General features: G+C 39.8%; 1 protein-coding gene across 7 annotated transcripts in view; it reads left to right on the plus strand.

Annotated features, from left to right (window-relative positions):
• ANAPC4 (anaphase promoting complex subunit 4) overlaps positions 1 to 4992 on the plus strand; it is a 32592-nt gene extending 27600 nt beyond the window's left edge. For 6 of the 7 annotated variants that reach the window (XM_035903482.1, XM_009648042.2, XM_035903485.1 and 3 more), the window contains 4 exons: positions 858 to 935; positions 1734 to 1904; positions 3263 to 3386; positions 3756 to 4992. In XM_035903482.1, coding sequence (XP_035759375.1) covers positions 858 to 935; positions 1734 to 1904; positions 3263 to 3386; positions 3756 to 3971 — 589 coding nt within the window. In that variant the 3' untranslated portion in view covers positions 3972 to 4992. The remainder of the gene's footprint in view (positions 1 to 857; positions 936 to 1733; positions 1905 to 3262; positions 3387 to 3755) is intronic. The other variant, XM_035903486.1, reaches the window with a different exon arrangement.
• Positions 4993 to 17658: the final 12666 nt, after the last annotated feature.

Raw genomic sequence — 17658 nt, forward strand, 5'->3', positions numbered from 1 at the left:
AGGCTTAGGAAAAAAAACAGTCTCCCTTAGTTTTGCTCCTCACAGAATTACTTGCTTGTGCAAACTTGTGAAAAATTACAGGGAATCATGCTTTCAGTGTTGCTTTGTCTTACTGTAAATATTCTTCTTTGATTAACCCCTTGCAGCCTTTTATTTAATACTGTAATGAAAAATGGGAGATGGACTCCTAGGTGCAACAAATAAAATACGTGTCTTTGGGGTGTAGTTTTGTGTACCTTCAGGAGTGTCCAAGATACAGTTTCTCACTGCCTAGTTGTGCTGATACAACTGTTTAAGATGCATTCTGTCAGTGGCCTGGGTTTAGAAAACAACAAAAACTCTTCCTCTCTGTAAAATACTGGTTTGTGTAATCTGTGTCATTTAATTTGAGGACATGATGAGCTGTGGTAGGGGTTTTACTGCTGAAGAAAACACGTGGTGAAACCTATCTTTTGTTTCCAGTTGAGAGCTGCTGATGACAAAATTACAACCTTGTGATGTAATTTCTATCCTGTTTCCTCCCTCATTGGTATCTAAAACAGTCTAAACTTGTTTTATGTAGATTTGAGTAACAAATAATTTAATGGACGTGAGACTAGGACCTTTGAGCCAGGAGTTCAGCAAAGAACAACTGTATCCCACAAGCCAGACGGAGTTTCCTATTTGACTCTATTAGTCGTGTTTTGCTGAGGGGCAGAAGAAACCGAAAGGTTCCCATCCAGCAGTTATATCATTTTGGGGTGCACTAAGCTTAAACAGGCTTACACCATCTCTTACCACAGTTGCTGTTAGAGATTTTGGGTTCTCTATGAATGGAAAATAAATCAGTCACTGAGATATGAACACTGTTCTTCTAGGTCTGTCAGTAACGGAATTCTTGCAGTAGATTTTGGAAACTTCTTGAACAACAGTATAAATGAGAGCTCAGACTCCAGGTCAGTATATTTGATTTTTCTCCCAGACTGCAGATTGCTTAAATTGAAGATCATGTTTTCTAGTGTTTATTTTACATTAAGTTAACTTCTCGGGCACTATAGTTCGGCTTTTATTCTGCAAGTTACTACTTCAGGCGCTGGACCAGCTCGTAGTCCCTGGGGGAGTCAGGCTGTAAGAAATGGGACAGATGCACGAAGCTGCAGGACTGTGGGAGTCTTATTTTGCACTTCATCTTAAGGCCAAGTAAATTTTAGTTTTCTAGTCTAGAGCTTTAGGACATGTGCAAGAAACAAAGCTAGCTGGAAACAGCTCTTGCTTATATCTGTGATGTTCTTTAAGTAAGATGGAGTGAGACTTGATATGCCTGAATGAAGGCAGCTTAGAAAGCATGGCAGGCTAAGCTCATCCTTTTCGTGTAGAAAGGCCAGATGTGATTGCCCTCAGTACCTTCAGCTGTGTTTCTAAATTTTCTTTGGTGTTTGTGTTTACTGTTTCTTACATTTCACCTGAAATGGGAAAAACTAAGATTGCTAGTAAGGTAGGGGTTCTTTAGTTTGTTTTTTTTTGTTTGTTTGTTTGTTTTTTTCTCCTTCCCAAACCTTTTTCCTGCACAACACAGGAGACTGCTGTGGTTATGGCTGTCTTGTAGTGTCTTAGCTGCATGGCTGACCTTTTTTATCGCTTACAGTAAAGCTCACTGTTAACAACTGAATACTTTTTAACGTGAATGCTGTGCAACTTAAAAATATTTTAGTTCTGTATTCACTTTTATTCCTTTCTAAATTATTTTCCCATAGATGCTACAGTTGTTTAGATGCACACTTCTATGATGATGAAACTGTAACTGTAGTTCTGAAGGAGAGTGTGGAACAAGAAGGGAAGGAGAGAGTCTTGGCTCAGCTGCCTTTATCTTCAGTGTACACAGATGAGGACCAAGATAGGGAATTCATCTGGGATTCTTCTAAAAGGTACTGAAAAACTTCAAGCAAGTCTGAAAACGCAGAACTGAAAAGCAGATTAAACAAATACGCTAATTGTGTACAGTTACTCATGCTATGTGTGTGTATGTGTAAATACTTTAAAGATAAAAACTCTACTTGTGCCAGGGAGAGTGGGGTGGGGAGATGGAAACTTCCTGAACAGTTCACTTTGTGGGTGTTTTTGGGGTTGGTTTGGCTTTTTTGAGATTGGCTTCCTGAACAGTTTTGGGGTTGTTTTTGGGGTTGGTTTGGCTTTTTTGAGATTGAATACCACCCATGTACATGGCTCTCATGAAATGAGAGGACCAATTGAAGACATTCTGTAGAATCAGAAATCTTTTCTTTAGAGGATGCTAACTTTTCTGGTCAGAATACTTGAATTTAGGATGTTTTCAGCATATTTGCTCATATACCTCTGCCTTGTAGTAAGGATACACAGATATTTCTTCATCTTTCCCCTGGTAATCACACTTGCAACTATTGTCAGCTTAGCCTTGAAACATCGAAATTGGTGCCTCTCTCAGGGAAGTGAACACGCACGCAAAAAAGGCCAGTGCAGTTCAAGCAGTGAATCCAACCTTTTAAAATTGGTGCCTCTCTCTGTGTTGGTGTAGGGAGAGGAGAGCATCTCAGGGAAGTGAACACGCATGCAAAAAAAGCCAGTGCAGTTCAAGCAGTGAATCCAACCTTTTAGTTGTTGTACCTTGCTTTTTCTTTTTTCTCCCTATGCCTCTGTGGTGGATTGCTTAAGATACGTTTTTACTTCAAAATAAAGAGCCATGCTGAACTGTAAATACTTTTTTTTAATTTTTATGCCACAAAGAAATTGTGTATTGAAGAATGAACAAAAAATATTAAAAGCAAGTTCAAACTAATCCTGGCCACTGTAATAGGCAGGGAGTTCCTTCATACAGTCCATATGAGTGGTGGTGAACTGGAGTGATAAATCTTTGAAAGGTCATGGAGGCCAACCTTCTGTGTAAGTGGAGGCGTTGCCTCCAGGACTTTGTTCAGAAACTCCTCTCCTTGCAGCGGAGAGGTCTGAAGGAAGGCCATCCTCATCCTCCTGCTCTAGCTGTTACTTGTGGGAAGATCAGGCTTCACAACTCCTTCTCACCTGCTGTCATCTTTTTACATCAGCTGAAATGTGCTGTGTCTCCACAGTTGGATTCCCCGCTCTAGAATATCTGTAGCATCGTTATGATGGTTTCAAATGCTTATCTGCTTGTTGCATATGATATAATAAAACTGAGACATAAAATACTGGACTGGCTGTGGTTTTTTCTTAGTATGGGAATTGTTTCTTACATACTAGCTTTTGTGATTTTTCTTCTTGCTTTGTGCAGGCTGGATGAGCAAAGTGGTGAGATACCCATGCGTACTGTTGTCTTGGAGAATCAGTGGAGAGTGCTGGAGAATATGAAAGCTCAGTATGTTTCTGTAAATGGCATTAGAAAAGTTTCCTGTGTGGTAAGTACAGTATCTGTGAACTATTAAAGAAAACATGCTATGACTGGTGAGAGTGATAACCTGTTTCTGCTAATGTAGTGAGATTTATCAAAGCTTTTTTTTTTCAAAATAGATTATACTTTCATAATGTGTTTTAAGTGTGTCAAAATACAGTCATACCTCTCTCCTAACACAAGGAAGAACTTTTAACAGGAGTTAATAGATCTACTTCCTTTACTTTTCAGCCTCCAGAGCAATAAAAAAGTTGCTGATTTCCTCGATACCTCCATTTCAAAGATAAAGGCTATTTTCAAAGCTATTGGCTGACATTTAAAATGGTATTGGTGCTTTTATTTATTTATTAACAGAAACTTCTTAATGTCTCTGTAGCTAAGTTCAAATCTCCGTCATGTGAGGGTGTTCGAGATGGATGTAGAGGATGATGGGGAAGTTGAGGAAGAAGAGGAAGAAGAAACAACTCAGATTGCAGCTGGGGAACCTGATGAGCTAAATCAGTCTGCAGATAACCAGGACAATGTGTGTGGTGCATCTGCTGAAGAACTACCTGATGAAACTGAAGAACATGAATCAAGTCTGGATCCTTGACATAGACTTTTGTGCTGGTAAAGGGACAAGACTGTAATCTAACTTCAGGCTGCTGAGGCGACGTATCCTGTACCTACTCAAGTGGCTGTAGTAGGATGTTGCATGTCAGAATTCTCTATTGCTTCTCAGCTAAGAGTGCCTGTGTGCTAGAGTATGTTTATTTGACCCTTTTTCGTCTGGCACATGGTTTGGTATGAACTAAATTGCCTTGAGAGCTTCTCCGCTTGCATTTTTTTATGGGTGAGGAGAAAAAGATGTTTTTGTAGTTAACCGTTCAGTCCTGGATACTGTTATTAAGATAAAATGAACTTGTATGTGAAAACAACAAAACTCGGGACCAAATTCTTTTCTTCTCAGACCTCGTGTTCTAGTAATGGGTACAGAAGCTTCCTGTAGAGCCGAAATTGAAGAGCGTGTATGGCCAACAACAAACATGCAGATCAGTGTAACACTAGTTAAACAACAAAATTTAGCAATTGTTACTTAAATACATACTTTTAAAAACTTTTGATAACATCTGTCCTCAGTAATACAGTATTTCAATCTGTGCAGTTCTTTAGTCCTCAGTGCCACATTTGTGTGTGTGTGTGTATGTTTTGTTGAATGTTTGCATGCCTCAGCCTGCCTGATTTCTGTGAGATCGTTCCTGAAAGTCTGTCTTCTCCATCTGGTATTTTTGTAATGAAAAGTTACAACAGAGAGTATATTTTTTTATTCTGATGTGATAATGTATGTCTTGCATAGGCTTCAGCATAATCATGTTCCTTGCTAATCTATATATTGCTGCAGGAATGGCCTAGTGTTAAGCAGCAGAAGCTATAAACAATGTTTAGAAATCTAAAATGTTTTCTTCTTCCCTACTAGCTGTCAGAGTCTTAACTGACGTAGAACTCAGCTCTTTGAATAAACCGTGCTGCTAAATGCATGGTCTTCCTTCAGAACAGTGAGCGTACCTTGTATTTGTGAAGAGGACCAGGTCTTATGCGTGTTCTCCACTCTGTACTTCAAAAATAAATAAATCTTCTGGAATTGTTATTTGGCATTGCAAAAAACAAATACTAGACTTATCCTCTTTCTCTTGTTTTGAAATACAGCATCTTAAAGTAACTGTTTTTTGAAGGTGACTTTTGAAGTTTTTGGACTGTTTGGGGGAGACCATTGTAAACAAAGCCGTTCAGTTTTGAGAGAAACTTCTTATTTTTTCCCTTCCTTACCAACCTCCTCGAGAGCCGCTTGCTGCGTTCTCATCTAATAGATGCTAATGGTTGAAGGTGCAATGAAGCTGTAGGACAGGAGGGGCAGAAATGCCCACTCAAAAGCGCTGTGGGTTATCTGTGTAGAGCAGTTACTCCTGATGAGAAATTGCTGCTATGACAGAAACTGCTCAGCTTAAGCCTGGCCTTGCGTTCTTCCAGGAAACTTTTGCTTCTGATCTAACTTTGAGAATTGTCACACTAGAGTGCTTGGAAACAATTGTTTTGCTGTGCTTTCTGCTAAGCAGTTTTAGTCTATGGGTATATGGAAAACTCATCTGTCCTGCCCATAATTGTTCCTAAATTTGTGTTAATAGCAGGTGTGTCCCATGCCACAGGGGCATGCCCTTCAGAACTCTCCCAAAGGTTACTCTGTGCATCTTTCTAGTCCAGGCTTGGATATACTTGAGTCAATGGGAGTTTTGTTTCTGGCTTGTGTAAGTACCCGAGCACTTTCTGCATTTTACAGTGATATGATATGATATGAACGCACCAGTTTAGGTCAGTGCTTCTGAATGCACTGCTGATTACTTCTGTCAAACTTATTTTTATTTTGCTACTAGGTTTCTGTAAGAATGTGTCAGTAATGTGCTTGTGCATCTATTTTCAAAATGGTGATAGGAAATACTTGATTTAGAAGTTTTTCAGGATTTTGGTGGTGTCTGGACATGATCTCACTTGCCACTTTGATCTCCATCTTTTTTTTATGCAAACTGAAGGCTGATTCAACCTTTTTTTCTGCTGTGAATTCTCATTCTTTCTTGATAGTTTTGTAGTCAAAAGAACTTTTGTATTCTCAGCAAGTGTGCACTCTTTGTAATGCTAATCTTTAGGTCTCTAAGAATCATTCACTGCTGCCTCTTTTTTAATATCTACCTGTTTTGTACATGGCATTTCTAGGTTTTTTAAGACCTTGGGCAGGTTTGCTTTTATTTTTTTGCTGTTCACCCTGTATAATCCTTTTTCCAGACCTTTTGTCCATGCCTTTTCTGTCTGATCTCTGTGACTTTAAAACTTGCCTCGTTGCTGAGTTTCTGCTTCAGTCTCTCACCAGTTGGTACTGTTTTGCTTCACAACCTGGGCATGCCATGGTACCATTGCCTCCCACTTCCATGGATTTCATTGCACACTCGCACCTGCCTTCCTAAATGACCACCTCAGCTGCTCAAAGACAGGAGATGGATGGAGAGAAATAATGAACAAAAGCTTGCTTTAGTTAACTGCTTATTTTTGCAGAGGGGAGAAGGGATGTGTATTTTTATAACAATACCTGCAGTTGGTCCCAGTGCTGCTTGGCTTTGAAAAACCTACTTAAAAAAGCTTTAAGCCTATATGTAAGCCTTGACAGAATGGGAAAGCCATCTGTGTAAGTACTTAAGTTCTTCAGTAAGTTTCTGTGGCCTGTGTTAGTATCTGTAGTCATAGTTGGCTCATGTGTCTTGTTACATACTGCAGTAATATCTGAGAAGATCTCTCTTGCTACCTTAAACTGGCTGTTGCTCTTGGAGTTGTGACTCTAATTTATTACTTCACAAGCTGGTTTGGGGGAAGAGCTGGCTTAGCTTGTGCCATGGAGCAATGGTAGCAGTCTAAGTATGACTTTGGAGAGGGGAAGGAAGACTTCACCATGGATTACTTTGTAATAAGCAGTAAGGAAAATACATACATATGAGGAGAGGATGAAAGGAATTGTCACAGGGTGAGTTTCAAGGAGGAAGATGCAAAATGATACCTCTCTCTATGGAGAATGCCACTGTGGAGGAATTCTAAGGAAAAAAAACCCGCACCACCTTTGGAAGTGGAAGAGAAGAAATGCCAGCTATGGGTGAATAAATGCATTTAACTATACCTTCAGGTTAAGTAATAAAGCTGCTAGCAAATCAGTCTGGAGACCATTGGTGCCAGCAAAGTCTGGCACTGAAGTAAGTTAAAATGGGATATATAGTGTGGGTGTTCCGGCATTCTTCCCGCAGGGGGTATTGTACGGCTGCTGCTCCTAGCTGGCAGTTTTGCAGCTCTGCTGGCAGCTCCGTGCAAATTATGTAATTGTGCCTGCTCCTGTGAATTGGAAAACCTTGGGTGGTTTTATGCACTTCTTGCACTTAACCTAGAGGATAAAGTAAAGAATTATATCAGGTTTATTTCTTAGAGTTCTCACCAGGAGCCCTGCCTCCTAAAGTGAGCCTATTCTTACTAAGAGAAAAAGAAAAGAACTACTTAGGGCCTGGTATAGGAAATAGAAGACCCTATTTTCAAATCCATACTCTTACTGTCATACAAAAGGAATTTAGTCCCGTGTCAGTAGAACTGTTGCATGTTGGATCTAGTGTTGGGAGTTCTCTTAGTAGGTCATTGAATCTGTTCTGCTTTAAACAAAATAATGTTTGCTTGACTGAAAAATGTTTGATTCTATAGTCTGGAGATCAGGGTATGTGCTAGCCACCTGAGAAAGTGGTTCAAGGCTGTCTTCCAAAGTGACCAGAAAATAGGATTTGAAAAAAACCTCTTTTTTTTTTTTTTCTTACCCTAATGATTCTTTTACAGATTTAGAGGTGCAATCATTTTTCCCCTGTACATTATTTTCTTAAATTAGTTATTAAAATAAAATCTTCAGAGATTGATTTTGCTTCTTGTAATTCTCAAAAGAATTCTTATATAAATTCTGTAACAAAGACGAAGACTTGCCCTCAGGTGCACTGAAAATCATATCCTAAGCAGCCACTACAGATAAGACCCACAGGGGCAAAGGTAAGGAATTTGTTCATCTAGTCACATATTTGTTTTAGACTACTGAGGTAACCTATGGTTTCTTGAGGATAGCACAAAGACCAGTGCTTCAAATGTTGCAATAATCTGAAGAGCAATAAATTTTATCTTTCCATATGTTGAATTAACCATATTCCCTTTGTGGTGGAATCCTACTAGACTAGAAGCAAATGGACAATGCTTTTTCCTTTCTTGTTTAGAAATGTGTGGTGTTTGTGATGTCCCTTCTCTTGCAGCTGATCTATACTAGGCTCAGTGCTCTGACTACTTAGCTAATGTTCAGAATATTGAAATGCAGAAGGAAGCTGGAAAGCATCAGTGGGCACTGTGGCTTCCAGTATATTAATTTTGAGGTGATGTTATTTTGATCAGTTCCATGAAAAACAACATACAGTTTGCTCTAATTTCTAGTTACTGTGTTTTTTCTGAAGTATTATTAAGGCAGGAAGAACTACTGAGTAAAGCAGGTGAGAGTTCTGGATTTTTTTGTGGTACCTAGAAATAAATCTCTTCTAAATTAGTTTATTTTCCAGAATGTTTTTCAATGTATGGTAATCCCTTGGGAGAGATAATATGGAATGCATGTGGTCTTATTAGAAGACTATTAAAGAAACTAGTATTGGAAGGCAACCCGTTTATAACAGAATCACAGAATGGCAAGGGTTGGAAGGGACCTCGGGAGATCATCTAGTCCAACCCTCTTGCTAAAGCAGGTTCTCCTAGAGCAGGTTGCACAGGACTTTGTCCAGGTGGGCTTTGAATATCTCCAGAGAAGGAGACTCCACAACCTCCCTGGGCAGCCTGTTCCAGTGCTCCGTCACCCTCAGAGTAAGGAAGTTTTTCCTCATATTCAACTGAAACCTCTTATGTCTCAGTTTGTACCCATTGCCCCTTGTCCTGTTGCTGGGCACCACTGCAAAGAGTCTGGCTCCGTCCTCGTGACTTCCACCCTTAAGATATTTGTATGTATTGATGAGGTCCTCTCTCAGTCTTCTCTTCTTCAGGCTGAACAAGCCCAGCTCTCTCAGCCTTTCCTCACAGGGGAGATGCTCCAGACCCTTTATCATCCTAGTTGCTCTCCTCTGGACTCTTTCGAGGAGTTCCTCATCCTTCTTCAACTGGGGAGCCCAGAACTGGACACAGTACTCCAGGTGGGGTCTCACCAAGGCAGAGTAGAGGGGGAGGATAACCTCCGTCGACCTGCTGGCCACACTCCTCTTAATGCACCCCAGGATACCATTGGCTTTCTTGGCAACAAGGGCACCCTGCTGCCTCATGGTCAGCTTGTTGTCCACCAGGACTGCCAGGTGCCTCTCAGCAGGCCAACTTATGGTTAGTTCATTTCTTGCCTTAAAATACTGTGCGGTTCTACTGTGCACTGAAACCATTTCTCTGCTTTGTTCTGCAGAGGGTTATAATTTCTGTAGTTCTCTTCCATTGATGGTGATCAATGAAATTTTGGAGAATTGTAATAGACATGTTAAGACCGGTATGAATGGGAATGTCTGGGAGTGGAGGTACCAGAAGGAATAGCAGCAGCAGAAGGGCTGTGACAACAGCATACGCTGAAATCACCGAGATTAGCGGGTCATCAAAAATCCTAGCATGTGTCTACGTGCAGGTGGTCAGGAGGCAAAGGACCTGAGCGAATGAGCAAATCATGATGACTCTTGGAGGCAGGACAAGATGGACAGACTGATTATTGACAGTTCCTAAAGGGTACAAAAAGGCCTAGCCAAAACCAGTGCATAGTTGCCAGCCTAAGAAGAGCCCAAAGTGCTAAGAACTCAATAGCTGGTGTCCCTTTTTCTCTGTTGCCACAAGAAGCCCTAGGCAGACCTCCTGGATTCAGGAGTCTTGGTACCTGAATTTTGCATGGACTACTTGGATGTGCACATCCAGGTGCTTGTGAGTATGTGGATATGAGGGTGTAAGTGAATTAAATCAGTTTTGTTTTAAATCAGCTTCCCTTATGCTGCCTGGCTTTATGGTTTGCTATGTTGCTGCTGCAGTGTTGATTGGGTAGGAAATAATGGCAAAGATGATAGATGGATGTAGCCAGGTTTTTTTTAAAGATCGAAAGGATGGACCCAGTCTAAAGAGAGCATGAAGGGAAAGTGGAAAGCAAGAACTGTATGCAAAGACTTCTAGCAATGTATCCGATGGAAGATTTTGGAAGACTTAAAATACCAGTGCAGAGTTTAGGAGTATGTTGATTTCTCGGTGGTATCTATTAATCATCTTGATGTTTGAATGCGACTTAAAAGCAAATTGCTCTTGGCCAAATTCCATCTTTAATTATCCCTGTAAAAGGTCACTGGAGGCTCCAGGGCGCAATTAAAAGCAGATTTTTTTTTTTTTTTTTTTTTTTTTTTTTTTTTTTTTTATTTGTTAAATTCCTAGTATGTTCATGGCAACAGTTAGATCAGACCTACTTCTTGGTCTGGTTGCTCATCAGAACTTACGACAGAGATTGAGTGTATTGTGGTCATGCAGGGTTTTATCATATCATGATTTATGATAAATGGATAAAAAGAGTTCCTCGTACTCGGTATCAATGTCCAGGCTACTGTAAAAAAAGATACAAACCAGCAGAGCTGAGTGCTTTGTGGGAATTTAAAAAGACACTGATGTTTCTGAAATGGTGCCCTACAAGTAACAAGTGACCAAGGCTTTCAGTTTCCCAACTACACATTTCACTTCTACCTGTGTTCTAAGTCTCAGGGTTGATATCTGCCTTCTAATAAAAGCAGCTACTAATCTGCAATCAGGAGTGACTATATGACTAGGCTTTCACTTTTCAGTTACGTCACACCCAGCTGACTTTCTTCCTTACAAATTTTGAGTACTATTTCAACTTCAGGATGATCTACGGTGCTAGGTGTGCTGTGCTTCCAAATAAGAAGATATGGTTCTTACCTGGGAGATTCACAATCAAGGACTTTTACTGGTGATCCATAAATACATGGGTAATTAACACTGTGTCTTGGTCTTCTCCCTTTTCCTCTCTATTAAATTTTAAAATACTTTTAAAACTAGAATGAATACTTCCTGATGTGAAGAATCATTGTAGTCGGCAGAAGTATTGATCACATGTCAAATAATGGATGTGATATCCTCTTACAAGATGCAGTCCGTGTTTTGGAGAAGCTTGAAGTTACTGGAAGTTTGAGAGAAAGTAGAATTGATTTAAATCAAGGGATCTGATGGCTCCCTCAGGAAGAAAGACATTCTGAGAGTTGGTTTGACTTGGTTTTCAGGGAGGTGATAGATTGAGATGACCAAAGTGCAAGGGGTTTTAAACAAGTTGCAGCTGGAGGAGAGGGAAGAGACATGCTGTCTCCTCTTTCCTGACTCCCCAGTATATTTTATCTTTGTAGATTACTGGTAATTCCTTGACCTGAAGCTTGATCATTCATTATTGAGTGAAGGAGCAACCTTACCTGTCATTGTCAAGTATATTGATGTTTTACTGGCACGATCTCATCTCTAGCCAAAGTCCTGTGCCACTCTGTCCTTAACTCAGCAAAAACTGATCGAGGGTCAACCTTTGGATCTAAAGTCCTGGTTGAAGGAGATCTCCCAACACGGGGAGTATGCTTCCCTCCTAGCTTAATACTGACCAGCTGAAAAAGCAAAGCTTTTAAGATGTCAGTGAACATCTCATCTGAGTCACTTAATAACATTAACATCAGCAGAAATCTGAAAGCCTTTGCAGTCAGTACGAGTCAAAGAGGAGTAGTAAACAAAATGAAGGAAAATGTTTACAATTTGTTGGGAAAAAAAGTGCAGTAACAAAAGCACCAATTATGTATTTCGTAGAACTAAATCCCTCAGGAGCTGTGATTGCAAAAGCAGCCTCTTACCGAGGTGAAGCTGTGCCAAAGTCCTTTTAGGCATGTTGGAAGTGAGTTGTCTCAAAGTGAACCAAGGCAGAACTTCAAAACAAGTGCATCTCTGCTAGTTATAATTTGGGGACCAATCCTGAAAAAAATGTAGGTGACATTTACACCTTCCATTTCCCCACAATGTTCTTCTTCTGTGTTACAACTAAGGACTTTCAGATTTAAGGTTCTCTAACAGACCCAAACCTCCCTTTTAGCTTTTCTGCTTGCATTAGAGATTATATGTACTTGTTATTCCATAATGTCCCTCAGACATGCTAACATACATGTACTCACAACAGCACATGTGGCTCAGTTATTGCTGCCTTGAATTTGTAATCCGAGCTCAACTTGACTTCCTAGAGTGAGATTGTCCAATCTGTGGTGAGCCACTTCCAGTTAAACACCAGTTTGCCACAGTTGCGTCCCCTTTCTACTACGTGAAGTACATTCAAGGAGTGTTGTATATAGGAAGAAGAGTCCTCATGCAGTTATCTGGCTGGAAGTGGCATTGCTTGCTCGTTAGGTCATATTATGTTCCAAGTTGTGCAAGGTGAAGCCTATTTAAATGAACAGCTTGTATCTTTCTGTCTGTATTTCTCTCGTTCATCTGTTGTTCACCATATACAGGGTGGTTCTAAGCTCTGGTTTGTGGCTGGGACTTTGCTGTAGCTGGGGCTGAACTGCTGTCCTCTGCCCTGCAGCTCCAAAGTTGTGCTCACATGGGAGCTCTTGGGTCCTCAGACTACTCCTGAGTGTAACTTTTTGATCATGTGAGAAGCTGCATGTCACTCTTAGTAAATGAAGTAGCCCGCTTGCATGCATCTGCAAATGCTTTTAACAGAAACCTGTCTTCACTGTTCTTGATTCTCTCTCAGGCTGGGATCTTTCCACAGCTTGATACTGGACACATACTTCTCTTTCTGCACACTTTGTACCTTGGGGAGATAGCTAAGGTTTGTATTCAAATGATAATATTTTAAAATAAGAGAAAGATTTAAATCTGGAAACTATGCTTGCCTCCCTTCCACAGAGCTTCAAGGAGAACATGCAAATTCAGACTGAATCAGCTTGACTTTTGCAAAATCAGCACTTGACGGGTGCTCTGCAGGTTCAGACTCATGCCCCGATGTATTACCAGTTATGACAATATTTTTTTCTTACCTTTCTATGTCATGTGGTTTTGAACATCTTAGGATGCTTGAAATACAGAATTAGAGCAGTTTAACTTGATGGAGCTGTTCTGTGAATGTTGGAGGGTGGTGGTGGAGAGGGTTTTTTGGTGTGTGTGTTTTGGTGATTTGAGTTTTAAAAAAACAAAACACTTGTTGGCCGCTATAGTTGCATTGGTGATCTAGGTCTGTGGATTTACAGCATGTGTGTTTCGTCAGGTAATGTTATGACTTCATTTTCAAATCTAATATAAAGGAGGTGAATAAGTTCAAAGCTCTAACAATCCTTAAATGGGACTTGGGGGGGCATTTTATAGCAAACTGCTGTGACTGTCTTGGAAATTAAGCATGACTGGACTGAGGCAGGGGTTGAACAAGAGTCTCCTGGGTGCTACACAGAACACCACGGGTGTTTTGAGGGGATAACATTTTTCCCTGAGTCCTCACTAAAGGTTGGACATATGTTTGCCTTGGTAACTATATTATCTTTCCAAGCTCTTCATTATTGCCCTCTTGTTGTTACCATCACTGCTGGGATGGATTTTGTGACTGTTCCTTGTTCCTTAGCTGATCTATTGCAAAGTCAGCATTGCTTACACCACTTTCTATCCAGCATAAGCTGATTCAGGTGTCTTTGCTCACAAGAACCTCGCTTCTGCCTGTGCTTGAAGAGGAGTAGTAAGCATGCAGGGAAGATGACCTCTTTGCTCAATTGAGATTCACATGAGGATACCAAACTTGGCAGTAAAATAAAGCTTTGTCATGGTGTTATGTCACTGAGGTGTCAGTGCTGGGAAGCGATGTCAGTTGAGATTGTTTCCTAAAGTTCCCTCTCCCAAGAGAGAAGTGTGTTTTAAATTCAGTTGCTTTGCCAAATGCAGTTTGAGTTGCCAGCGTTGTGTGTCGGTGCTTCGCCACTATCTGAAAATCCCATTGCTCTGCGACACGTTGAGGTCAGGCAGTATTATCATCTGTTTTGCAGGATGAGAAACGACTGTGGCAGGGCATGGATCACACCACGCGTTACCTTCCTTGTCTTTTGTTCTTACAACTGCTGCTTTGATGTAGCAGACTTCTACAGTGGAGGTCTGCTTCTCAAGCCAAGTCTTAATATGAGGTGGGGATTTGCCTTCTCTAAGGGCCTGGGATTTGCCCATAGGGAAACAGCAGAGGTGGAAATCCTGTACCTGTTTCTGCAACCAGGGCACTGGGCTGCTGTTTTCTCATTTAATTTTTGGAGGCTGCCTCCACTGTGTCTATCATAACCTTATTTAATCCTAATGCAAACTTCATAGTTGTTTACAGTAACGTTCCTAAATGCCACACATCATTATTGTTAATGATTTAGATTGTGGCCTGTGATTTTTTTGTTTGTTTTAGAGAAGGAAGACCTCTTACTCTTTTAAAATCTCAGTACTCCTCCTACTTATCTAGAAGTCCTCTGAAAATGTGGGGCTGACACAAGATGCTGTAGCTCCATGGTTGTTGGAGGTCTGTTTTGAGATGTGAGGGAATGTATTACTCATAGGTAGCCAGCAAAAATTTCAGGTGCTGACTTATAAAAAAAATATTCAGTGTTGCAGATGAGCTGCATAGGTGACACTCTTGTTTCAACTCTGTTCATTAGTTCTGTAGAAAATAGAGAAAATGTAATATGGCAAAAATAAGTAAACAGTACTTTTGTAATCTAATAGGTTCCTTAGTTAACTTAAAATTTTGGTTACAGGTTAAACTCGGTCCTGATTTTTTTTTTTCTGCACACTCCATACTCATGTTCTCTAATTTTAACCCATGTAATAGTGAGGACATGCTTTATAACTGTATCCCTGACAAAACTCTTAATTTAATGCTTAATTTTAAACACTTGCAGTTCTATAAAAAGATTTTGAAGGAGCTGGTTGTTAATGTGAGGGAGACTGTGTCTGTGTTCTCAAAGGACTTCCTGCTCAGTCAGAACTGTGGGTTATTTTAAGTAGAATTATTTTCAGGATCTTGTTTCCTCAGTTTATGGAAGTGTTTTAAATAAAATGGGAAATATTTGAGAGTGCGAGTTAGACTAAGGGGGGGGGGGAGGGGAGAAGTTTTTTTCATTCTAGTAGGCTTTCCAAGTGTTATTTTAAAACATTTTTCTCCAGAGCTGAGAAATTCTCTAAAAATAGTTTTTGTTTTGTCAAAACAGGAAATAATTTGGAAGCGTTGAGAAGAATAGATAAGTGAGAATATCCATGAGAAATGAAAGTGAGTACAAAGTCTCTGTTCCTACATAGACATTATCTACATTACGGTGAAAGAGTTTTTGTTCCAAATGTTGCGATCCTCCCAGTGTCTTTCATTTCTCTTTGCAATACCAGATTATGGGATTGCTTTTAGACATTTGCTGAAGTAAGTGTCTAGGGGAGGCACTATTTCTGTTACTCATTGCTGGAAGTTGCTTCATTGTTCAGATGGAATTTACCTAACATTTGCTCAGTAACATGAACATTTGGCCAAATATTCATAGTTTCAAATAACTCAAAATCATTTACCTAATAGAATAAAAACTTCTTACCAGAAGAAGTTGATTCTTTCCCAGAAGCTTGCAGCAAGGAGTGTTTTAGAGATCCCTGAGACACGGTATTTGAGTTGTGTGATCTTCACTGCACTCTGACATTACTGGTGTTGCAGAGGCTTTCTGGAGAATTAAATTAGTAAACGAAGTCCTTTTTGTTTGTGTTTCCATACTTTAGATAATAAGCTGTTTAGTTTCACGAAGAGCAGTAAATGCATGTTCCTCTCACATTATGTATTCAAATACATGTTTCTGAAGTCATCATTTCATAAAATATAAAACACAAGTGATCATGAAGACCGATAGATAGACAGAAAAACTGTTTTTCTAATTGGGAAGATTCCATTTGACTTGATATTGAGATAGGAAGGGAGAAGAAAAAAACACGTATCTGTGTATCAAATGTGTGCCAAATTGTCACTTTTATTGAAAAACTAAACCAAGCTTTGTCACTTGGGGAAAAAGAAAAGCAAAACAAGAAAACTATTTCAGTACTTTCTTTTAGCTAACAAAATATTTATCTATACTGTCTGTATGTCACCAAACATAGGCCAGACAAAGGGTCAGACACAAGGTATGATATGTATTTCATGTTTTCTACGTATCCCTGTAATCTTTAACAGTGGAGTGTTTTTCAGAACAGGATTTTTCTGGGTGCTCTTGATGGAGGGAAAATATTTGGTAGATACTGCCTAAGAGGTTGTTTGTACTAGCATGGATGGGATATAAGAAGGTCCACAGCTGGGAGTAGATAAAGAATCCAAAAGGGTCAGTCATCACTAATTTGGGCAGTGCATGGAGAGTGGGAAGTGAGTGTGGGAGGAAATGGGAGAGACATAGGTGCAGAAATATTGGGCAAAGCTCATGACATGAGACCTCGTGCCTTGAAAATAGGAGCCAGCAAAGACTTCTAGAGCAGCCTTGACTTGCTAGATGCAGAAGGACATTTTTGTCAGAGCAATTTGGTTCCAGTATGGAGTGTATCCAGAGAGCTACTTTTTCTGGTTTATTTCCACATATAAAAATGACAATTCAAAAATTTTTAAAAAAAGGGGAAAGAAAAGAAAAAACCCAAAGTTAAGTAATTTTCTTTAGCAGACTTCCAACAAGTAGGAGGTCCAAGCACATTGCAGTTCTTATCAATGTTGATACAATTTTGTCAGCAATTTGGCAGAATTTATTTATCTAATGGAATGTGTCAGCCCTTGCTAAGGTGCACCATTTGCTATTTAGGAGTGGCAGGCGTATTAAAGGAGTATAAAGTTGCCCTGCATCTAAAAATAGAAGTTCCTGGCAGAAAGCAAATAGAAATCCGCGTCATACATTTTTATTTGAAGGAAATGAACTGTAAATCAGATCTGGACACAAGAAAGGATTTGTCTTAAAATTAACACAGTGTTTCTATTTCAAGGAATGTATCTGTAAATCATGTCTGGACATAATGAAAGGTTTATTTTCAAAGTGTGGTAGGCAAATACTGATAATACGAATGCAATGCCAAATATGTCATGCCTCTTTTTTGTAAAATCTAAATTAAGTTTCTTACCTATCTGGGAAAATGTGAATTAAGATAGAGCACACTTTTTTGGTGTCTCCCAGTACCTGCCCAGTACTGTTTCTGTGTGCTAATAAGGCTATCTGTTACTAGTTTAGCTCTGGGTAACGAAAAAAGTTCAGACAGGTGGCTGAGGCTGTGCTTTAAAAAGTCCTGTGCTGCATCTCTTAACTAAAAAAGAAAATCTAGGCAGTTGTCCTTGTTGTATATGCAGTGACTTATCATAGTCTTTCTTGCTTTTTGCGAATCCAGTTAAATGCCTAACAGCCAAGTTGAATGCCTAAATTCCTTTAAAAATCTGGACCAGTGTGTATGGATCCACAAACACAATATGGCATAGTGGTGGAAGTGTTTGGATTTATAAAAATAAGCTACTGGCTGGTAAGAGCACCACTCTCATTTGGTAGCACGTGCATGTGATAAGGGCGTGCTCAAGGGCAGTTTTTGTGAAGTGCCTAGCGTGCTGTAAATCCACCCCCTACCTTGGCTTATGGCAACTCACTTAGGTA

This window comes from Egretta garzetta, unplaced genomic scaffold (genome assembly GCF_000687185.1).
Source record: "Egretta garzetta isolate BGI_Z169 unplaced genomic scaffold, ASM68718v1 scaffold151, whole genome shotgun sequence".
Classification (NCBI taxonomy): Eukaryota; Metazoa; Chordata; class Aves; order Pelecaniformes; family Ardeidae; genus Egretta; species Egretta garzetta.